Source organism: Talpa occidentalis, unplaced genomic scaffold (genome assembly GCF_014898055.3).
Source record: "Talpa occidentalis isolate TD23 unplaced genomic scaffold, MPIMG_talOcc4v2.1 talOcc4.11, whole genome shotgun sequence".
In the NCBI taxonomy this organism is placed as follows: Eukaryota; Metazoa; Chordata; class Mammalia; order Eulipotyphla; family Talpidae; genus Talpa; species Talpa occidentalis.
The window spans coordinates 38,550,509-38,576,128 of NW_023601104.1; the positions used below are offsets into that span (position 1 = coordinate 38,550,509).

Sequence of the window (25,620 nt, forward strand, 5' to 3'; positions counted from 1 at the left end):
CTTTAAGTTGATTTATGTGGCACTTCTTTTGCTATCAACTTACCAGGCATCAGCCTGTACCTGAGTAAAATGATTCTCTCTGGTAGACCTCAACCATGCTTCTTTGAATGGGCCAGGTTGAAAGAAAAATACAAAGCTATTACTGAAGCTGTAGAAGCAGAAACACTTCCTTCAAGGAGCATTAAGGCAACACCTGAATGAATGTCTCGATGACATTCAGCCACTTATCTACCTAGTACCCATGTGCCAGAAAATAGCTGTTGTCATTTCTAATTGAATATTGTGTATAAATCATTGCTGTAAAAGCATAATTTTTTAAAAGTCATAAAACATAATTCTCAACTACATGATGAGAACGTCAAAAATGTATTTAATGCTTCCATGAAGGACAGTAGAATAAAAGCCAGTTCAAAAGAGAACATTTAAAAATATGACTTCATGTAATCAGAGTATAAAAGGAACACTGAAATAAAATATCTGAGTTACATGAAAACCAGTTAATAACCTAAAGGACAATACAATGCCAATTTGGGAGATTATCATTTCAACCACACAAATAAGAATATTAGCACAACTTAGCTGTTTTCTATTACATGCAGTTATACGATCGTACAGGTACTATTTCATAAATAGTAAATACTAAGTTAATAAAATTACATTTTCTGAGAGTTAGATGACCCTTAAATGGGATTATTAAACAGTATTTTAATATGAAATTAAAAAGATCATATACATTCTTGGATTTCACTTTAGGATAAAGGTAGGAATTATAGAACGCCGGGATGGTCATATCAGGAATTTGTCTTTTGCAAAACGCATTCTTACTGCTTTCCACTGGTAAGGCTTTTCCCTTTCCCTGCAAAGGGACAGTGCAGGGTAGGAAAAAAAAAAAAAAAAGATGAGGCATATATACACGTGGTGTAGGATCCACCTTGGCTAAGAAGATTCAGACCCTTTAGGAACCAATATCTCCCATCACAACTCCACCAGCATAGCTGCTGGGCTCCCTGGCAAGACACATATCCACTCACTAGAGTCACAGCTCTCTCAGTAAAGCCCAAGTTTATGGCTTCTCACTAAGAATGAATAGATCAGTCTTCATCTTCCTACTCTAGATAAATATTTACTAGTCATAGCACTTTTATCCTAAAAAATTTTGCCTAATAGAATAGCTAATATTCCATCATTACTGGTTATCAATAAACAGAGCTAGAAAATTAATCCAAGGGCCCCCTTAGTGCCTCAGGGGTTAAAGACAGTGCTGTCAAGCTATCACCAGCCACTGCAGCACAAATTCGATTCCCGCCAGTGCAGCAGACCTCTCATCTCAACCACTGCTCCCCTAAGCGGTGTATTTCAGTAGATCTGCCTGTTCTGCTCCCCACTCTATCTCTGGTGAATCCTCTCACACACATACCCCCCACCCTGCACCTCACTCCAGTTCTTGGATGCATAAATAAATAAATCTTTCCCAAAAAAAGAAAAGAAAATTAATCCAAGATAAAATTTATTCTTAGAAAATAATATTAACAGGTACTTTGAACAAAGAAAGAAAGTTTACTTTCCTTTAAATTTCTATAACTTTGTTCCATCTCAAGGTTTGTCTTATCATTTTATTATTTCACATCTTGGCACAACCACACATTTATACTTAAGAAATTATTCTTCTTTTCTCTTAATAAACAAAATTATACCCACTATCTAACACATCTATTTGTATTTATCAATACTTGCCACCCATATTAATTACAACTTTTAACCAAAGTAATTGCTATAAATTGAATGTGTCTGTTCAAAATTTGAATATTGAAACCTAGCCCCTGTGTGACGGATCTGGGGGGTGATTAAGTCAGGAAGGTAGAGTATTCGAGAATGGGACTAGTATCATTATTAATAAGAGACCCCAGATTGCTCCTCCATCCCTCCCTCCAAGTAAAGACACAGGAATGAACAAGGAAGCAGGTCTTTGCCAGACGGTGCAACTTGATCTTGAATTTCCCAGTATCTAGAACTGTAAGAAATCAATTTCTATTGTTTTATGCCCCCCAGTCTATGGAATTTTTGTTGTAACAGCTAGAATGGTCTGACACTATTACTACTCCTAACATAAAGAAAAATAGGAAGTTGCTATTTGAGAATCTGTGACAGAAAAGTATCTCAACAGATCTATAATGATCACAAATTTTATGAATCCCTAAAGTCACACACACCCCTTTTACATATTTCTTAAAGAAGCAAAATAAACATGTGCCTTAATGTAGGGTAAAGGTAACTAAACACCCTATCAAACTGCTCTCTGGTAGCCATTCTGTAACACATAAAATAGAAGGCAAATTAAAACTATGCCTGAGAATCAATGAGTTTTGCATTCTATTTTATTTTAAAGTGTCTAGGCATGCAAACATTTTTATTAATACTTGATATTAATCAAATGTCTTAAAATTAATGAAGGATATTGGAAACTTTGTATAAAATGATACAATATATAGCAATACAACTACTTTTGATAACAAAAGTATTTATCTTTACAGACACATCACCCAAAACAGTGATAGTGAAGGCAACGATAAACAGCTGGGACTACATCAAATTAAAGAGCTTCTGCACAGCAAAAGAGACAATAACAAAAACAAAGAGAAACCCCACCAACTGGGAGAACATTTTTGCACCCAACACTAATGATAAAGGACTGATCACAAAAATCTGCAAAGAGCTGATGAGACTTAACAACAACAAAGAAAATTATCCAGTCAAAAAATGGGCAGAAGAGCTAAAAAGAAACATCTCTGAAGAGGAAATGCAAATGGCCAACAGGCATATGAAAAAATGTTCAACATCACTTGTCATCAGGGAAATGCAAATCAAAACTACCATGAGATACCATCTTACACCAGTGAGAATGGCACATATTAAAAAAACTAGCAACAACAAATGTTGGCGAGGGTGTGGAGAAAAAGGAACTCTTCTGCACTGTTGGTGGGAGTGCAAACTGGTCCAACCACTGTGGAGAGCTGTGTGGAGATTTCTGGACCTACTAAACATAGAGCTTCCATATGATCCAGCAATTCCACTCCTAGGTATTTACCCAAAGGACACAGAAACATCAATTCCAAAGAGCACCTGCACCCCTATGTTTATAGCAGCACTGTTTACAATAGCTAAGCTTTGGAAACAACCCAAATGCCCAAAAATAGATGACTGGATCAAGAAGATGTGGTACATATACACCATGGAATATTACTCAGCATTCAAAAAAGATAAACACATGCAATTTGCAGCAACATGGATGGCGCTGGAAGGGATCATGCTCAGCAAAATAAGCCAGAAAGAAAAAGAAAAATACCGGATGGTCTCACTCATAGCAGGAATCTAGAAAACTTAAATAAGGGACCAGGAAAATGAATAACTATAAGAAAGTGAAAATCAAAATCAACAAAAAACTATGAACCAGAGACACTTTTAGGGGGCGGGGGCGGGAGGGGAGGGATTGGGGTCAGAATGGGGGGGGGGCTGCAATTGTATGGGGAATATAAAAATAAAATTTATTATTTAAAAAATAATAATAATTAAAAAATAATAATAAAATTCAACTTAGTTGAATGTGTATTACATTTTAAATAATGCTAGATATGCAAAATTAATGCTAGCACATCTGATCAGTGAATCTAACATAACTACTTTATTTATTATGGTTAGACTAACTTTACTTTATTATATTTAGTTTTTCCATGTAAAAACAAAGTAAATTCTTTTTTCTTTTAAAGTTAAATTTTAATTTATTATGATAATTTTACCAGGTACTTTATTTCCCTGAGCATTAGTGAAATTTCCTTTAATTTTATTTATTTTTTAAACTTTTTTTAAAGGTTTATTTTATTTATTTATGCATAAAAGAGCTGGGGTGTAGGCCAGAGGTGCGGGGACAGGGTGGGGGGGAGTTGAGAGGATTCACAGGAGACAAAGTGGGGAGCAGAACAGGTGGATCATCTGAAATACACTGCTGAGGGGAACAGTGGGTGAGACAGGAGAGGTCTGCTGCAACATATGAGTTTGCTCCCTGGCCAGGAATCGAACTCATGCTGCAGGTGCTGCAGTGGCTGCTGATAGCTCCATAGTGCTAAGACTTAACCCTATGTGCCACCAGGGTGCCCCTTATTTTTTTTTAATTGAGGAAATATTGGGATACCCCCATCAGGGAGTGTACCCACCACCAACTCACTCATATTCCACCAAGACAGACCAGTGTGCTTCTCTCCTCAACAAAGTAAATTCTTACCAAATAATAAAACTTGTGTGTGGTATATTCCAAGATGTTATTAAAATGATGGAGAAAAATACACACTTTTTCTAAATCAAAATGGTCAAAGATTCATTATGAATACCTGAGTCTGGATTTCTTACATAAAAATGTTTCTTAGTACTTTCTGTCAGAGGTTGTTTTTCCTTTAAAGTTTAGCCCATTTAAATTATTAGAAATTCAGTTTCTTTCTAGAAAGAATTTCCCTTATTTTAAATTTATGGAAGTAATTACCATTCTATATAACCAGTTGGAATTGGAGCTCCATTAAATTGAATAAGCTTTATTATCCAATGTATAACTTCCTAGAGAAAAATATTTTAGGATTAAATTTTATGATAAAATAATTTACAACTTATCAACACACAGAGACTTTCAGATTGTTTACAAATTCTGCTATAGGTGAAAAAATATTTATGGACACAGACAACATGTGAATGAACACTCATAGAGGGATAAAAAAGCAAAAATGAGCAATGCGTTGAGACAGTCTCCCAGGGATGCCTATTTATTTATTTTTTTTAAAAGCTGGGATTCTACCCATTCTGCAGGCATCATATGTACAGACAAGATGGCTCCGCCACCATTACTTCATGTTCATTACGGACTTCAGAGCCCCAAGCATAATACAAATCACAAAAAAAAAAAAAAAAAAAAAAAAAAAAATGCCTAAAAGTGCATGCTCCACTTTGCTTTTGAAGCTTGTACTGACTTTTAAGATTTATTTTTTAGTAACGCATACAAGAACTGGGGTATAGGCCAGAGGTGCAGGGGTGAGAGGATTCACCAGAGATAGAGTAGGGAGCAGAACAGGGAGTTCTACAGAAATAGACTGCTGAGGGGAGCAAAGGGCAAGACAGGAGAGGTCTGCTGTGCCATATGTAGGTTAGCTCCCTGGCCTGGATCAATGCAGGCCATGTTGTGTTAGAAGGAAGTGGAGACTTAACCCCTAGGCCACCAGGGAGGCCCTCCACTGACTTTTAGATGCAAACTCAAGACAAGATCCCAGTCTCTAAAAGGAGAAACTGATAACAGTCAGAGGTTTGCCCTGAGACAACATGGCTGTCGTGTCCGTTCTCACCAAAATATCTAGATTCAGATTCTGTCTGATGTATTTGCCCAGAATAAGCAGGTCTTACCAGTCTCCAAACAACAATCAATCTTTTAGACATACCGATTATTCTGTTTCTAACTTTTAAAAGATAATGACATTTTAGATAGACAAAAGGCCAGTAAGCTTTGACATAGGCAAACTGTGAAAAGAAAACTCAGCTGTCTTTTCTGATGATAGAACTGCAGGAACCGGACAAGTTGAGGAGACACAAAGGATCTCAAAGTCACACTTTTTGTGAAGTTTCTTGACCCAAGGGCTGCTCTTTGATCCTCTGCATATTTTTCAGACAAAGAGATCTTGACAGTTTCACTAGGTGGTCTTTTATGTGATTCTTTTATTCTTATCTCTTTTACCTAGTTTCCAAGTTTTTGATAATATTTCTTAGTACAGTAATTACAGTAATACCTAATTATATGGATGTTTATAAATTTATTGTTATCAACAGGAAATTGTTACTAAACAACCCTATGTGGGGAATGTAAAAAATCAGAGTACATACTGTAACAGGGTGGTCCCCAAGAAAGGGGAAGTTTCCAGGTTTCCTGCCCCACCCAAGGTAGGGTGGAGCTGAGCAAGAAGAGAAGAAGCTGCAGAGGAGACTGAGGAAGGAAGGAAGCAGGATGGAGAACCAGAAGGAGACTGAGAGGAGCACATGGAACAGAGAGACATGTGAAGAAACAGCGCTTGCCTTTTGGTCGTGGACTGGGTGACACAGATGTGGGTGAGAGACCTGTGGGGAGGTGACAATGGCGGTTTTTGTTTTGATTTTGATTTTGCTCTTTTCCTTCCAGACTTGTCTGGTGGTTTCTGATCCTTTTCTGTGGGTCCTCACTGGAAGATGCTTTAGACTGTGGCAGGCTTTGGGGCCTTGCTCTGGGCTAATCCAGCTTGGGTGGACTTTTACCCACGAGGGGACGGGTAACTTTGGGTGCTTGATTTAGAAACTATATTCTTTGCCTTTCCTGTATTGTTTCCTAATTGTATTAAAGTTCCTTCCCATTAAAGTCTCATATGTTTTGTGTTGATGTGGCGGAAGGCAGAACCTATTCAGAGCAGGCAATCTATTCAGATTTGTGGGGTATGGGGTTCCCTTCTCCCTGCCCTGTAACAATACTTCTAGTTACAAACAAGAAGGCAGGATATACATATAAGAAGATTATTTTTAATAAATAAGGTAATCTTGTAACATGCTAAATAAGGGTGTTGAACAGCATTTTTCAAATTGCAATTCATATACTAATCCTGAGAATTGTTACCAAAAATATGAAAATGAAAACAAAGGTCTCTGCATTTAATTATGTTTGTAAATCATTTCACCATACTATCTGATTAAAGGGATTCACTAGGCATCTTAATATAGCAAAGATACACTAGAGAAAACCAGACCTATTTAACTATTCAAACAAGTATTTGCCACACTTATTTCAACACTACGCTCCTTTCATTAATGCCTATTAATATCTCATGGAAATGGGTCCTAGGAACAGGTATTTCACTCTAGAAATATTTACTGAGATGTAAATACATGTCAGCCACCAAGCCACAGCTGAGGGGTTCATGGCTTTGAACAGGAGAGGTGCTATCCCTCACAGAAACTAGACAATGCACAAAATAATTGCTAATTCTGACAACTGCTATGAAGGAATGAAATAGGATAATGTGATATAGAGTGAGCGAGGGGGTCAACGTCAGATAGCAAAATGACAGAATTCCATAAGCACGGGCGGGGCTTGGGGGAAGGCCTGAGATGAGTTTGTATAGATAGCCAGGTGATTACACACTACACCTGAACTGGCCTTCCTATATATCATAGTGAGGAGTCTGGGCTATTTTCTAACATTGGAAAGAATTTGAAAAAATTTTGTAAAGGCTACTTACATGATTTCAGAAAATATTTTTATAATATCACTATGGGATGATGAAAAAGTGAGAAATGAGAGAGCAGATAACTGGCAACATTCCAGAAAAAGCTTATAGTAGAGTACCTGCAAAGAATATAGAAGTAAATAAAAAGATTTGATAGATTCAAGAGATTAGACATTTTTAATGGATTATTGTAAAAGCAATAGAATGGACAAATTCAGACTGTTTTTAGAAGTGACAAAAGTTGCCTTAAATACTATTATTGGGGGCCTCCCCTGGTGGCGCAGTGGTTGAGCGCTAGGCAGTGCTGGTTCGTTCCCCAGCCGCCGGCGAGGATGCCACAAAAAAAAAAAAATTAAAAAAATAAATACCCTGGGACTTATTTAAAAAAAAATACTATTATTGGGAAACTAAATTACTTAGATTGACTATCAATAGAAGAAAAAGATAGATATAAAGCATCAAAATGCTAACAAAAAGGACATTAAAATGCTGGATTTTTCTGGTAATCAGAACCTAGAGAGGTGAGCAAAACACTGGAGCATCACAAATCTTTGATTTCCTTGAGAGAATTCTCAAGGGATAAATATATATGAATATGAATTATATATATATATTATATGTGTGATTTATATATATGAATTTTATATATGTGAATAATACATGTGCATTTTATATATATATATATATAATATATATATGCCTTTACTTAAGGCTATCCCTAATAAATAGTGCCTTAGGGGCCTGCCAGACACAAACCCAAATAACCTGTGGAGTAAGGAATCTTCCTCCTCATCTTACAGATTCAGCACAAATAACTTTTTCAAGGGCAATGAACAGACAAAGCCAAAAACTACCTTACTACTTTTCAATTGCTACTGTAAAGTAACAAATTATCACAAATTTGGTGGCATAAATAAATAAATATACTCTTTGACAATTCAATAGGTCAGAACTCTTGACAAGCTCTCACTAGGCTAAAAATGAAAGTATAGACAAGGTTCTAAGGGGAAATTATATCTTGGCCTTTTCCAATTTTTAAAGGTCTCCGCCTTTTTTTGCTGGTAGCTCCCATCCTCCATCTTCAAAACCAGCAAAAGTGAGTCAGGTCCTCCTCACAATTACCATCCCTGTAGTTCTTGCAGCCAGGAAAGGTTTCCTGCTTTTAAAGACTTGTGTAACTAAATTGGACCCACCTAGATAACCGAGGCTAATTTCCCCAAATGAAAGTCCTTGATTTTAATCATATCTGCAAAGTTCATTTAAATATTTTATCCTGGTTGGGCCATGGACAGCTTTGAGGCCTTTATTTTACCTTCCACCATATGCAATAAAACAATGTGTCATCTGTGACAGTCAACACTGCAGACATAAGAAACAAATGCAGCGAGGCCCAGTGCATTCAGCGTGTTGCAGCAGCAGTTATGGGAATAAGGTAAGCTCCCAATAAGGATGAGTGGATGAAGATGACGTGGTCTATCTACACAGTAGAATTCTACTCAGCATTTTGTCTATCCAAAACGCATTGATGTATAAATTCTTCTGATGCAGTCTCTAGCTACATTTTTATATGCTTTCTCATCTGTTGATAAAACAGTCTATTGAACTTTTAATTTTGATCATTGTATTTTTTAAAGTTCTGGATGGCTATTTATCTTTTCTCAAAACAAAAACAAAAACATTTCCCTATCCATTAATCAACATGTTGACACTTCTACCCAATAACAAATGAAAATGTTAAACACAGTGAACTTTAAGAGTTACGGTGTTTTGAATTAAAAAAGCACTTAGTACCCTCATGTGGAAAATTTACAGGAGAAAAATTAAAAATTTTTAAATTTCAGATTATTCTCTCCTTCTGTTTTGTAATGGCTAGGAGGAGCGGATGTTAAAAATATGTTGACCCCGGGCCTCCCCGGTGGTGCAGAGGTTGAGCGCCGCTCTGGGAAGCTATCTGCAGTCTCTGCAGCGCCAGTTCGATTCCCCGCTGGCCAGGGAGATCCCCACATAGCGCAGCAGACCTCTCCTGCCTCACCCGCTGCTCCCCTCAGCAGTGTCTTCACTCCATCTGCCTGTTCTGCTCCCCACTCTGGCTCTGGTGAATTCTCTCACCCTCCCGCACTTCTGACCTGTACCCAGTTCTTGTATAAAATAAATAAATAAATCTTTTTAAAAAAATACGTTGATCCCTAGCTTTTATGGAGAAGAGGAGAAATGCTGGCTGGCTGTTTGCTAACTCCAATGGTGGGGAACAGTAGTTTCCTCAAGCAACAAAATGGGTCAGCTAAAATGAATATAAATGTCATAGAAAAAAATCTACTGTCAAATATTTTAGCCCAAGAAAGCAGACGATTCTAATTCCCAATTTGTGAAATAGAATGGGTCATATCTCTGCAAACTTGATGCTAATAAAAACAGCACCAAAATGGGAAATTCACCTGCTACAATGTAAACAAAATTTGAAAACACCTCACTTCATTAAAATATGGAAATGTTTCCACTTGAATACATTATATAAGCCAATAATTGGCAAGCTAGGCATACCTACCACCAATGACATTCAGAGGGAAGAACTCATCCTAGACAAAATGATTGCTTTTATTAAGTTTATTTTCTTACATTATTGTTCACTTTTGGACAGTGTTTGATTTCTCCCCTCAGTTGTAGTCCCCATAGTTATCCCACCACCATATCACCCATGATCCATTATTATAGTTCCTTGTGCTCTTCCCTCCCTATTTTGACACCGTGCCTGCTGGATGCCTTAGATCTATGCCAGTTTGCAAGTTTTGTCTTTTTCCTGACCCTTTCTTTGTTCTGTTTCTCCATATTCCACATATAAGTGACACCAGCTGATATCTTTTTCCTCCTGACTTATTTTGCTTAGGATAATCCCTTCCAGTTCCATCCATGTTGCCACAAATAGCATGAGTTTATATTTTTTGAATGTTGAGTAGTATTCCAGTGTGTGTATATATATATCACATCTTCTTGATCCATTCATCTCTTTGGGGCGATTGGATTATTTCCATATTTTAGCTAGTGTAAATAGTTCCACAATAAGCATTGGAGTGCAAGTTTCCTTTCAAATTAGTGTTTTTGTCTTCTTTGGGGAGATTCCTAGGAGTGGAATCACTGGATCATACAGTACATACATTTTCAGTGTTTTGAGGAACCTCCACACAGTTTTCTATAGTGACTGGACCAGTTTACATTCCCACCAGCAGTATAAGAGGGCTCCTTTTTCACCACATCCTCACAACATTTGTTGTTTCTAGTTTTGTTTTGTTTTGTTTTTTTAATGTGAGCCATTCTCACAGGCTAACTAGAGAAAATGCATCTTGGTTTCTGTTTACTCTGCCTTTTGCCCTCCATTCCTAGTCACCATACACACATGTGGCTTGACTACACAAAAACTGACTGTTGATGCCTTGAGGTCCCCACATCCCACTACAATGACTCACAAATACTCTATACTCCAAATTTCTTTTCTCACTTGCAGCTAATAGAAATAGACATTAATAAACTGTTTATATTTTTCTGTGTTAATACACATGACTCCAGAAATTCTTTAAGAAGTAATCCAGATAATGAGATCTAAAAGAAATATGTAGGAAGCATGTTAAAGGAACTACTTTTGTAATACTCTTATTTGGGCCCCTTAGATTCAATAAAAAAGATAGCTAGCTCATTTTTTTATACACACATACAAAAAAAGCTTAGAAGAATGTTGAGAATAATATCGTAACAGAGAATCATCATGTTAGGATAATACAGAGATAATATTAGACCATTGATTCTAAAGAAAACAAAAAATGTACCATAGTGAGATTTACTTTCTGTACTAGGAACAAAGCTCCACATTCCTTAAGTTGTCCCTTTTCCTTAGTAGACAGAAAGATACATTTTTTTCACTTTCTGCATATCTCTGGGGATTGAATATATATTGTCACCTTTCCCTAAGGAACCTTGCATTTACAGAGTAAAGGACAATTCATAATTAGCTTTGAGTTCAGGAATACTCGGCCAAATACTCATTTTAGACAACCACTTCTTTTCCTAGCTCTTCTCCCAAAGGCATCTAATCACACAAGGTAAAGTCAGATACTGGCCTGAGAGACTAGCCTGCCCAAAGGATTACTGTGAAAAGTCACTTTTTTAAATACTTGAGGGACCAAATCTCTGGAAATACTAACCAAATATAGATAAAGAGTCTTCTCCAGAGCTCCATTTCAAATCAGATTTTTTATGTAGGTAGTACTTGGGTCCTTTCTTCCAAATTAAAAATTGGAAACTACTCCCAAAGTTTCACCCACACCATCACCAGGACATATCCCCTGAGGAAACTCTTGGCAATCATTGCAATTCTAATTGTACAAAAGGGGGGTTTGTTTTCAGAGAAGGTCCTAGCAATCCACTTTTGATACTGAGGTTGAAAAGAGAGTACACACCTGACTTGGTTCCTCTCACACATAGCTCCCAGGTATGCAGAAATTACATTGTATACCTCACCTTAAATCTAGAGAAGTGATCCTAATTTATTATAGCATCATTGTTGTTCTTAGTATCCTAGACAAAAGGTCTGAAGGACAAAGTCCAAATAACTTCAGTTCCTAGGCAAAGCTGTGATGTTTGTTATTAACTGAGGTATGGATGAGTCTGTTTTCCTAAACATTAATTTGTCTAGCTTTTCCACAACTCTAAGTACATTACAATATGCTGTCTTTTGAAAATAAGAGCTCAGTTATGACTACTAACCCACAGCAGATAATGTTAGCAGAACTAACAGCACAGGACATCTACAATCCTTGGCAAACAATCTGGGCAGCCCTTTGCTGCTGTTCCAGAATATCTTCTCAGTACATCCATGTGTTCTCTCAATGCTTTCATGGATCATGTTAAGGACTTTTCCTTCCTCTCTCTGGGAACTAAGAAAAAGGAAAGGGCTTTGGCAGGACCCAAGGGGACCAGGATATATACATTTTTAAGTTTTAAGATATATACATTTATAAGCTGATCACTTATCCCTGCTTCCCTAGGTCTAAGGGTTTCCTGTGCTAAAATCGGGACAGTCCATGTCAAACAGGTACATATGTTCCCCCTAATCTGATGCCAAATTGGCCTACCACCTCCTGTTTTGGTCATGCCCTTGTTCATTTCTTCCCATTCTGCCCTGGCTCAAGGTCCAATGGAAGTGTTCTTTCTTTCCAAGTGGGAAGTTAACTGAATTAAGATTTAACTGGAGGGAGAAGTAATGAATTATTCATTTATTTAAATTATTTATTTAAACTATTCATTTAAAATTACAAAGTAAATTTGCCTAAAAGGTAATGTATTAGATATTGAAAAAGCATCAAAAATGGTTAACACTTGACCTCTATTCTCAGAGATTCAAATATATACAATCTCTTAGGTAAATTAAGACAAACAAAAAACTGTCCATGATATTAATATAAATTCTGTAGTGTAGAAAAATACTATAGCTTTTAGAATGTAACTTCTCATTCCTTCTAATTAAAAAAATGATACATTTGTTTAATGTTGATTCAGCAAGTACATTGGCATACTTGTGAAATAGACTGCACTGTGCTAGGCATTGATAATACAGAGGTAAAAAACATAACCTCTGCTTTTATGAAAAGCACAGCGTGGTAAAGAGATAGAGAAGTGACCAGTTACAATAGGGCATAATATAAGTGTACACACACATACTATGGCAAAACAAGGAATTAGTACATGATGGTGGAATCCATCGATATTTTATGGAGACAATCAGTGAATAGGGTAAATTGCAAGTACAAGTTATGCCCCCCAAAAAAGTCAATAAGTAAGTAAAAAGAAGGGGGAGGAGAAATGAAGGGACCCAGAAGGGATGCACAAATAAAGAAAGAAAGCAAGAAGGAAGAAAGAAGCAACAGACATGTTAAGTAGAGAGGACAGCAGGTTATTTGGCAGAAGCGCAACTATTCCTACTGTAGCATAGGACTCAAGGGGGCACAGGGAAGGAGACAAGGTTAAGTAAATACAGAAAATTTAGATCATGAAGGACCTTGTATGTATGCTCAGCTACTTGAATTTGACCTCATGACTATAATACTTCCTTTCAGTTTACAGACTAAATGAACATCTCTGGATCAGGATCCTTTTCTGAGTCAGTGAGTGAATTCATCCTTCTTGGTTTTCCCTGCAGCAAGGAGATTCAGATTGTCCTGTTTATGTTCTGCTCCATCATCTACCATCTGACCCTTATGGGAAATGGAGCCATTATCTGTGCTTGTACTGGGACCAGCACCTCCATACCTCCATGTACATCCTGCTGGGGAATTCTGCATTCCTGGAGATCTGGTCTGCAAATTCCACAGTTCCAAATACACTGGTCAACCTTTTCTCTGAGACCAAGACCACTTCTTTCACTGGTTGCTTCCTTCAGTTATATGATTTCTTTTCCAAGGGCGCCACTGAATGCTTCTTTCTCTCAGCAATGGCTTTTGATTGATACTTTGCTATCTGTGATCTTCTGTATTGTGCCACAGTTATGACTGGACAACGCTGTTTCCACCTAGTAATTTCCTGTTGGGTGTGTGGTTTTCTCTGGTATCTGGTACGTGGTTATTCTCATCTCCCAACTGCCTTTCTGTGGCCCTAACACAATTGATTACTTTGTATGTGACTCAGGGCCAATGATGACCCTTTCGTGTGCTCCTGCACCCGTGACCAAACTCACCAGCTACACCCTAAGCTCCCTCATCATTCTCCTCAGCTCCTTTTCATCCTCATCTCCTACTCCCTGGTTCTACTTGCTGTGCTTTGGTTGCCTTCTGCATCCAGTCAGCATAAGGCTTTTTCGACCTGTGGATCCCTTTAGGATATGGTACTGCTATTCTATGGAACCAGTACTGAGAAAAGACAAAGTTAAAAAAATCACAAAATCTACCACAAATAAACTATCTACCATTTGCCAAACAGCTATTTTAGTACAATTACAAAAACAACTTTTAAAAACTACAGGTAATTATTCTGAAATTAAGCACTTACCCCTATCATCAAGGGACTGGTAGAAATCACAGTTGATTACAGACAAGAATAAAATTTTCCTTGTCCTGTTTAAATCCTCCTTGTCAGTTATCCTCAGGTGCTCCCTGTTGATCTTCTGCTATACTCCCCACTGTCTACATTCCAAACCAGCTAAAATCCCACAGCTTTTCTCAAAAACATAGTCAATATACAACTGAAGAGAAGTCCTAATGGCTCTCTATATAAGTACTCCAATATTAAATTTTTCTTTAAAAAAAAAAAAGCTTTATTTATTTAGGCATGCAAGAGCTAGGGCACAGGCCAGAGATGCAGGGGTGAGAGGATCCGCCAGAGATAGAGTGGGGAACAGAACAGGCAGATTGACTGAAACACACTGCTGAGGGGAGCAGCAGGTGAGACAGGAGAGGTCTGCCTTGCCATGTGGGTTGCTTCCTGGCCGGCTGGGGATTGAACTCGTGCTGCAAAGACTGCGGATTGCTTCATAGTGTGGTGCTTAACCCCTTGCACCACGAGGGAGGCTCACTATTAAATTTTTTTTTTTACAGAATTCTAAGCAACTGTATTTCTATAATTATATTTGCTGTTCTCAAATTACTACTAAAATTCATGCAAAGGATAGCACTCAAATCAGCACTCTTAAAGACTCTGAAAAGTTATAGACATGGTTCCCTACAATCTGAGCATAGTCTCAAGCTCTCTTCTCCCTTCCTCTCTCTCTCTCTCTCTCTCTCTCTCCCCCACCCCTCCTCTCACTCTCTCTCTCCTGCATCTAAGGGGTCATACCACCTCTTTGGTTTTTGATAGGAAGAGAATTTGCCTTCAAGTCAGATTATTCCTATAGAGTATCTTCTCCACTGTACAGACACCATTCTGTGATTTTGGTTGTTACACAACTGAACTCTTTCCTGGCTAAGACAAGCCAGAGTTCTATTTAATGATATCAAACTCTTTATATACATGATAAAACAAACTCTCTGGCCTCTCTATATAAATTCCCTTATATAGCAAAATAAAAGTTTGCTCTTTCATGATTAAAAAATAAAATCTAACAAACTAGGAATGGAAAGAAACTTCCTTGATGTTGTAAAGATACATACAAAATACATTCAGCTAACACTATACTCAGAGAGAAAGTTTTTCCCCCTAAGATCAAGATAAGATAAGAATGTCCATTTTCACCACTTGTTGACATAGTATTGGAAGTTCTAGCTGGTGCAATTAGGCAAAAGTAAGAAATAAAGATACCCAAATTGAAAAGGAAGAAGTAAAATGATCTCTATTCACAGATGACATGATCTTTTTTTTCATTTGTATCTATTAGTGCTTTGATAGCATGGAATTTTGTCCCTCAAGATGACATTATCTTATGTCGAAAACCCTAAAGATTCCACAAGAAAACTTTATGTAAAAAAAATTTAGCAAAGTTGCAGAGTCAAAACAGAAAAATCACTTACATTTTAGCATGGACTTAAGGCAATCCCTATTAAAATTTCATAAGCTTTTCTTTTTTTACAGAATACATGTGGACTGGTGAGATTTCAAATAACAAAAACAATCTCAAAAATGAAAAAAGTTGGAGATTTCACTGTCTTTATTTCAAAACATATTACAATGTTATAATAATCAAAACAGTTTGGTACAGGTATAAAAACAGACTTACAGGCCAATAGAATAGAATAGAAAATGTAGAAATATGTCCTGATGTCTAAGGTTAAGTAATTGTTGACAGGGATACCAAAATCATTCAATGGGAAAAAGACAGTCTTTTCAACAAATGGTACTGGAAAAACAGTATCCACATGCAGAAGAATGAATTTGGACCATCTTACCTTACACCATATTTTAAAAATTAACTCATAATGGATCAAAGACCTAAATGAGATAGCTAAACCATAAAATTCTTAGAAGAAATCATAGGGGAAAGCATAATGACAATGAATTTAGCACCATTCCCCAGACATGACACCAAAAGCAGAGACAATGGAGTAGTTAGGCCTTAAAAAGGAAGGAAATTCTGGGGCCTCCCTAGTAGCGCAAGAGGTTAAGCCCTGCACTATGAAGCAATCCGCAGCCTCTGCAGCACAAGTTCAATCCCCGGCCCACCAGGGAGCAACCCACATGGCAAAGCAGACCTCCTCTGTCTCACCCGCTGCTCCCCTCAGCAGTGTACTTCAGTCAGTCTGCCTGTTTTGCTCCCCACTATGTTTCTGGTGAATCCTCTCACCCTCCGCATCTCTGGCCTGTACCCCAGCTCTGTATGCATAAATAAATAAATCTTTAAAAAAAAAAAAGGAAGGAAATTCTGAAATTTGCTATATTAATGAACCTCGAAGACATTATGCTTAGTAAGATAGACACAAAAGGATAAGTCTTATATGATTCAACTTGTGAGATCTTTTGTAAGAAAGTCAAATTCATAGAGACATAAAGTAAAATAGTGGTCGCCAAAGACTGTGAGGAGAGAGAATATTATTGTTTAATAGTTACAGACTTTCATTTTGGGATGATGGAAAATTAGAGATGGATAGTGGTAATGGTTTCACAATAGTGTGAATGTAAATAACACCACTGGACTGTATATGTAAAAATAGCTACAATGGGGCCTCCCCTGGTGGCATAGGGGTTGAGCGCTGGGCTACGAGGCTGCCCACAGCCTCTGCAGTGCTGGTTTGATCCCCGGCCACCGGTGAGGGTCCCACATGGGGCGCAGACCTCTCCTGTCGCCCGCTGCTCCCCTCAGCAGTGTATTTCGTCAGTCTGCCTGTTCTGTTCCCTGCTCTGGCTCTGGTGAATTCTCTCACCCTCCCGCGCTTCTGACTGTGCCTAGTGCTTGTATAAATAAATAAATAAATCTTTAAAAAAGAAAAAAAAAAGCTACAATGGTAAAAATTATGAATATTTTCCACAATTATATGTAATTAGGAAACAATTAGGAAACAATACAGGAAAGGCAAAGAATATAGCTTCTAAATCAAGCACCCAAAGTTACCTGTACCCTCATGGGTAAAAGTCCATCCAAATGGGATTGGCCCAGAGCAAGGCCCCAAAGCCTGCCACACGTCTATGTAATGATGCATGAATACATAGATAGAAAGATACTGAGAGATAGATTATCTAATTTGAAGAAGAAAGACAAAATTTGAATACAAAATTTAAGATTTAATCAAGGCAAAGCATTTGGAGGATGACAAAAAGGAACTATTAAAAGCAGGAGTCATGGGCAGAGGGTTTATTGACAGCTAAATTAGTCTTCTAGTTATATACTGTGTTAGGAGCTCCAACTACATGCACGATTCCAAATGTGGAGAACGGATCTGGAAAATGGAAATTTTTTTAATTGACATTACTTTCCAGAAGCATTCATTAACTTGCTGGATCTTTAATCTGCTTCTTCCTTTTTCATTCCCAAACAGCTTCCATACCTTCTTTTCACCCACTCCTTCCTCTTCCTTTCCTCTTCTATCAGTTCCAAAGATGCACATCACAGCCACCCTTTCTACCCCAGCTCCCCTTTACAGTTACTCCTAATTAAGTAAACTTACTCACTAAGATTAAATTCTATTTGTCCTGTTACTGATTCTGAAACTGAAGCATTTTTATTTTTCAAATTCATTTCAGTTGATAGTTTTGTAAAACAAAATAAAGATAAATAGAAAGTGAAATATGAAAGCAAAAATATAGCCTATTTTATATTATTAGAATTAATACACATGAAGCTAGTCATCTATAAATGTCAAAATGCTTAATCTTAATTTCTGCATTTTTCATGAACTGATATAAACAATTTGAGGGCTGCACTTGTCCATTAACCACACTCTGAATAGTACTGTTCTATATCACATCTCAAGTCATTTCTTCAATGAGTTTTCTGAGAAGTATTTCCTAACAGGCTTTACCCTTCCTCTAGGAAGGGAGGACGTTTTCTCCCTTCCTCTCTATAGGATCTGTAATATAGTATAATATCTTCATACATCTTGGAGTTGTCTTTTTTTACTTTGATGCACCAAGTGTTGATTTTACAGATAAAACTCATCTAAAAGAAGAATGCCACTTATTCAACAAATATTTATTGAAGACCAATAAATGCAATGTATTTTTAGCACTTTGATTAATCCAGGTTGAACACTGATCTGTACCTTCAAAGACTTTAGAATCTGGGAGAAAAAGAATAGATAAGTACACAAACAAATGCAATATAAAACAGCTTGTGATGTCCTAAGAAAGATACAACTAAAAGTTAGAGATGGAAAAGGTGCTTTGTTTTAGGTGAATTAAGGTAAAGCATTATGGAAAAATTTCATTTGAAGTAGATCTTAAAGGATAAGTGGGATTTTACAGGTTATTACTCCAACTCAAGAACATGACCACAAAAAAATCAAAAATGGAAAATAGAAAGCTATTCAGATTATGCAACGTTGCCCAATTTATCTGTAAAAGGGAATTGGAAAAGATGTAAGTGTGGACTTCTAGTGAGTCCGAGACCTGGGACTCGACGGTGAGGGAAATCAGACATGGGTGACTGTCATGTCCAGCATGCAGCAAATCTTTATTGTCTTAGTGGTCGATATATACTATTTTAATTGCAGCAGGTGTAACATCAAAGCATACCATATAATGATAACACATATGAATGATTTGTCTACTTTCTTACTATTATCTATTTACTTCAGACAGTAGGATACCAGGTGGTTAGTTCTCACGCACATAATCTTATCGCCCCCTAGCTAGAGCCTGGGAAGTTCACTCATTATTTTTGTTATTCTCAGACTGTGAAGATGTAGAGGCCTGACTCCACGCAGGTCACTTTCTGGGCACTCAACACCAGGTCCTGTCACTCAGAGGTTTTCCTCCAAGACGCATGTGTTTTCACATGCCTTAGGGACTCAGGTCAAGGCCCTTCTGCTCACTGCACGGGGTCTCTCCCAACAATAAGACAGAGAAGATAATTTGAGGACAATCTATGGAAAACAGGAATTTTTTGAGTAAAGAATCTGTTACAGGGCAGGGAGAGGGGAAACCCAGACACTGCAAACCTGCTTTCTCTAAATGGGTTCTGCCATCCACTGCATCAACACAAAACAAATCTGACTTTAGTGGGAAGGAACTTTAATACAATTAGGAAACAATACAGGAAAGGCAAAGAATATAGCTTCTAAATCAAGCACCCAAAGTTACCTGTACCCTCATGGGTAAAAGTCCATCCAAATGGGATTGGCCCAGAGCAAGGCCCCAAAGCCTGCCACACGTCTAAAGCATCTTCCAATGGGGACCCACAGAAAAGGATCAGAAACCACCAGACAAGACTGGAGGGAAAAGAGCAAAATCAAAATTAAAACAAAAAACACCATTGTCACCTCCCCACAGGTCTCTCACCCACATCTGTGTCACCCAGTCCACGACCAAAAGGTAAGCGCAGTTCTTCACATGTCTCTCTGTTCCATGTGCCTCCTCCAGGTCTCCTTCTGGCTCTGCATCCTGCTTCCTTCCTCCCTCAGTCTCCTCTGTAGTGTCTTCTCTCGCTGCTCTGCTCCACCCTCTTTTTGGGTGGGGCAGTAAAGGTGGAACCTCCCCCTTTCCTGGGGACCACCCTGTTACAAAACCACTGATGATTTTTGAGAAGGCAAATAAATGACAAGATCAAGACTATGCTTTAAGAGTTTCTAAGGACTGGAGTACTGTGACAAAATGGTAATAAAGGTCTAAATTATCTCTTTAGTCTTTCTATGTAAGGAGTTTATTTTTAGATATTCCAGACCATTGTTCCTAGGGTAAAAAATCCTGAGGTCCTCAACGATTTTACAAGATGTAGACTGTCCTTTCATTTCCACCTACCTGTTTTAGTCATTCTATGTAAACCCGAAAGCCTTAAGATAAAAAATGGAAGAGACACTAGTCAATGAATGCAAATGCTGTTTCATTTTATTTGGGGAACCACATGTTCCTCCTAAGTGTTTCAGTCAATTAACTTTAATACTGATAATTCCTGTTCTTTTCTCTGAGATCTAACAGATTCTGCCATGCCATCCTTTTAAAGGTTATTCCTAGACCTCCTTTGTGGTACAAGGGGTTGAGCACCGCACTGTGAGGCGATCTGCATCCTCTGCAGCATGGATTCGATCCCCAGCCGGCCAGGGAGAAACCACATGGCAAAGCAGACCTCTCCTGTCTCACCCACTGCACTCCTCAGCAGTGTATTTCAGTCAGTCTGCCTGTTCTGTTCCCCACTCTGTCTCTGATAAACCCTCTCACCCCCCACATCTCTGACCTATAGCCCAGCTCTTGTATGCATAAATAAATATATCTTTAAAAAAATTTAAAAAATCAAAATAAAGTTTATTCCTAAATTCTACAAATTTTCATTGCCACTCTCCTACATTGTTCTCCACATTTTCTTCATTCAACTCTTTGCTCATCACCTCGCACAGCAATATTGAAATGTTCCTGAATTCTAAATCAGGACTTTTGGTGATATATTGTGTCATATTGGTCCTCAGACCTTATATTCTAAAAGCTTTTTGGAATCCATACTTCAGATGGGCACGCTACATAGTCTTTACTGAGTCCTCAGAGGATTTGTAATTATTAACTTTTTTAAGATCCACTGGCTTGGAGGAAAAGAACTTTCCTAATGCTACAGAGGCCAAATCTCAGGAGAACATGTGATAAAGAAAGTGCATCCTTCATCTTTGTGCAGAAATAAAAATCTTTAGCTGGAGGCAGAGGATATGATTTTTCAAACATGTACTTCAGAGATTTGCTCAATGCCAAAACCAAGGCAGCTTTATCTTTTGAGCACTGCAGAGGGTCGTGACAAATTTGAGAACAATCTCCTTTCATTCCATAATTTCTTAATGTTGATTTAGTAACATGCCTTTTATTTTAAAAGGATTCATGTTACTAAAAGAACCACTAACATAACTTCTATCAAATCGTTCTAAAAGACTTCTCAGAGCAATAGCGGAGAATTGGTTGGAAAAAAATTCCCTCTGATAAGTTTTGTTTGTGGCCAAAATATAAGCTGTCACAATTTTCAGGCATACATCCCTGTGTACTGCCACACATGAAAAAAATTCAAGGAACTCACACACAAAGCATTTTTTTCCCATGAGATTGTGGCTGAAGGACACTTATTCATGACAAAAGAAAGTACTTGACTTCTGTCACAGAGTGGGAATTTTCTATTTTAGACAAGAATATAAGAAAAAGCAATCCTAAAATTTTACGAAAAAGATTTCAAAAAATAAAGTCCCACACTTAGCTTTTATTTTGCAAACTTCTGTACATGTGAAAGAGGAAGCAAAACTTAAAGCCATTGTTTTCGACAGAAGCCACTGCAACATCACAAGATTAAAAGCCAAGTCGGTAAGTAACATTATGAAGTTACAGGTTTATGGATGCATGAGCTAACAGAAATGCAGACATATCATTCTAAAATCATTACTACCAACTTAGCATAAAACATGTCCTTTTCTTTTTTGTAGTTGAATACTATGTTAAATAATATATTTAACCAAGATATAAATAGTTAAATTTAAATCTCCTTTACTGAGGCTGCTTCACTGCAAGATCAATTTAGGATAAAAAAAAATAGTATATTTATTGTTAGTTATGTATTATATGCAATCCACAAACTATCATAGCTCATCCTTGCCCCAAAATAACAAGTTGACAAACTGAGTTTAAGTTCACCTAATTCTATCATGGTAGCAAAGTAAGGGCAAGATTTAGAATAAGAAAAATGTTTGTTTCTGAGCAACCAGTTACTCAATGTGCCCAAAACTCTGAGGACATAGTCAAGAACAAGTAGACAATTCTTTTGAAAAACGATCCCATATTCATTATCTTCTCTTTTTTCTTAAAAAGGAACACATTTGAAATGGGTAGTAACTTATAAAAATATGTCTCTTGACCTTGCAGGTTACTGACACCATGAATGTCTCTGAGCTGCACTCCAGCTTTGCTTTTTTGAGAGAATTTATACTCCTAGGTTTTTCTTTTGAATGGAAGATTCAGGTCCTCCTTTTTTCACTCTTCACTACAACATATGTTCTGACCATAACAGGGAATGGGTCCATTGTTTGTGCACTGTGGTGTGACCGGAGACTCCACGTCCCCATGTATATATTTCTGGGGAATTTCTCCTTTCTAGAGATCTGGTATGTCTCTTCTACGGTCCCCAAGATGTTGGTCAACTTCCTCTCAGATAAAAAGATCATCTCCTTTGCTGGATGCTTCCTCCAATTTTATTTCTTTTTCTCTTTGGGAACATCTGAATGCTTCCTTTTGACTGTCATGGCCTTTGATCGGTACCTTGCTATCTGCCGTCCTTTGCACTACCCCAATATCATGACAGTCCATCTCTGCACCAAACTGGTCATCATCTGCTGGCTTTGTGGATTTTCGTGGTTCCTTGTTCCCATTGTTCTCATATCTCAGATGCCCTTCTGTGGTCCAAATATTATTGACCACGTTGTGTGTGATCCAGGGCCACTATTTTCATTAGCTTGTGCTTCTGCCCCAAGAACCCAGCTGCTTTGCTATACTCTAAGTTCATTAGTCATCTTTGGTAACTTCTTCTTCATCCTTGGGTCCTACACTCTTGTCCTATTAGCTGTGTTGCGTATGCCTTCTGCCACTGGGAGACATAAGGCCTTCTCCACCTGTGGGTCTCATTTAGCTGTGGTATCATTGTTTTATGGGTCCCTAATGATCATGTATGTGAGCCCGGGACTTGGGCATTCTGCTGGTATGCAGAAAGTCGCAACTTTATTCTATGCTATGGTGACCCCACTCTTCAACCCCCTTATCTATAGTCTCCGAAACAAGGAAATAAAGGTAGCCCTAAGGAAAGTTCTGGGAGTTTCAACATAAAATAATAAAGACATAATAGAGGATTCCTTCATTATGAGGACAGTATAATTGAATAAAGACCAGTTATCCAAATCTTCAATTATGGGTCTAGTGATATTGAATAAATATCATCCTATGATTTATTTAATAATGCCTATTTATCATTTATTCAAATGTATGTGGAAGTGCCGGGTTCCTCTTTGGCAATTAGAGTGCATATTAACTAAGGGATACACACATTTTGGTAGGGTTCTGGACAGTTCATATGATTCTTCTATTATAAGAATTCCTATCTTCTGTTTGATCATTTATATTAACAGTTCTATGATCAAGTAATTATGTCATTTTGTGTGTTTAGTTAGCTATAAATAAAAGAAGGAAATATATTTTTCTTTGATTGTGGTTCTTGTCATATTTGACTATTGTTTTTGTGATATGATCATTCCTAATAAACAAACATTTAAAAGCAAAAATTTCTGTGGGACAATTATAGAACGATGGCCTAATGACATGCAGACATATATTATTTCCTTTACACATTACCCCTTTCTAGTCCCCTAATCCTACATATAACAACATCAATCAAAATATTCAAAAGGGCAGTGTTCTGAGTACTATTATTTTTACCAAAATGAAGCATTGCCAAAAGCTAGCTAAGTCAGTTAACTGAGTTTTTGATGATAAAACATCTCCTAAAAATTAGAGAAATGATCTCTCTGATATTATAGCAAATTTTTGTTACTATTATTTCTTTAGGAACTGTAACTTCTATTCAACTAATATAGTATGGATTGAAAATTTTTCTATGACAAGGAAAAATATTTTCCTAGAAGGAGGATTGTCCTTCCAAATAGCTTAAAGTTGACTTGTAAAGGATTATAAAAAGGAATTTTCAGAAGTAAGAGTAGGGGAAAAATAAATGTTACCACCACACAATAATGACGACTCACAGAATTAGTACTCAGGAGCCAGGTTCTCTTTTCATCTTCTACCAGTCCTTTCACTGGACATTATCATTATTTCCATCTTTTATTATGAGAAAAATAAAATTTTCATGAAGATTCACCATGACGATATTTCACAAACCTAAATAAGGACTCATCATTTAATCCAAAAACAAAACAAAATATCCAACATGTAAGAAAACTACAAGCATATGATAATATTCCCTCTAGGGTGTTGCCGTAGAACAGTTTCCTGCACAGAGATGGGTTACTCTCTTTAAAGGATAGAAATGCATTTGTGAGTTTTAAAATAGGTGTGCCAGAATGACAACTCTGTTCTTTTAATATGAGAATTTCTCAAGTTCCTTTGTCAGTCCTTCTTGGCAGATCTTGCCATATCCCTCTTACTTATGTACTCTGTTGAGGACGATTTCTAACTCTATACCCTTTCCCAATATACATGACTTGTTTGTTTGTTTGTTTTAAATTTTTATTTTGGGGTTACATTTTTGCTCCTCCATATGCACACATGTTCCGTTTGCCCTCCAATAAACCTCCTTTACAATACTCCTACATGCATCCCTCCCCTATTCCTTGTCCCTCTTCTTATTCCCTCTGGTAAACATTAAATTCTTTCACTAAGTCCAAAAGTTATTCCTACTGACAGTATACATGTCTTTCAACTAAGTTTCCTTAGTTGAGAAGAGCAAAGGACCCAAAAGGAACAGGTAGTCAAGGCAGGAAATATATCCACCATAGTATCAGAACCTCATATCACAGATTGCTAAAGTATCATTTTTGTGCAACCACTAGTTTTTCAATAAACTCTTCTTATCTCTTCAATGATCTTACAACTCCAGACATCATGGTTGTTTCGCAACTCTTTTCTTAGTATTATAGTATTTGACATATCACTGCAACTTATGTGTGATCTTTTCAAAGTCTTTAGGATAGAAGAAGATAGTTTTTTTTTTGTTTGTTTGTTTGTTATGCTTTGTTTTGTTTTTGAGCATTTAAACTTTTAAGGGAATACATCAAAGTGATATTTAAAATAATTGTACTGGTTAATGGTTTCCTTAGGAGAAATGAAAGCAGAAAGTCAGTATTTTTCTCTTTCTAATATGGGTGCTGGTAGTAATTAGTTGTCTTGAAATCCTGACCAAATATTGATCTTCCTCAAAAAAGTAAAATTTATGTATAAAACCAAATATGTGTGTTCAAGATTTTGAAAGAACTAAGAGCATGGACACATAGAATATTATGATATTCTTGCAACAATATTACAAGAAAAGAGAAAGTGAATATGTTAGTTAAACCAGTTTAGATATGCAAATTCATCACCACAGGCTTTGCTCTTTTAGACAAAAGTAAAAGGAATTAACATTTGAGCCACCGTATTATACCAGGTACTGTTTCTAAGTCCTTTACTGTATTTACTACTTATGACAACCCAAGGAGGTCAGGTCAGTATTATTGTAATACAATAATATATTGTATATTGTATTACAATAATATTG

At 37.1% G+C, this 25,620-nt stretch overlaps 1 protein-coding gene and 1 pseudogene across 1 annotated transcript; both read left to right on the plus strand.

Moving 5' to 3' along the window:
• Positions 1 to 13,393: 13,393 nt before the first annotated feature.
• LOC119237993 (olfactory receptor 11H12-like) lies at positions 13,394 to 14,139 on the plus strand (annotated as a pseudogene).
• Positions 14,140 to 22,205: 8,066 nt separating this feature from the next.
• LOC119238199 (olfactory receptor 11H12-like) lies at positions 22,206 to 23,185 on the plus strand. The gene has a single exon (XM_037501909.2). The coding sequence runs from the start codon at positions 22,239 to 22,241 to the stop codon at positions 23,178 to 23,180; it is 942 nt and encodes a 313-aa protein (XP_037357806.1). The 5' UTR covers positions 22,206 to 22,238; the 3' UTR covers positions 23,181 to 23,185.
• The last annotated feature ends 2,435 nt before the right edge of the window (positions 23,186 to 25,620 follow it).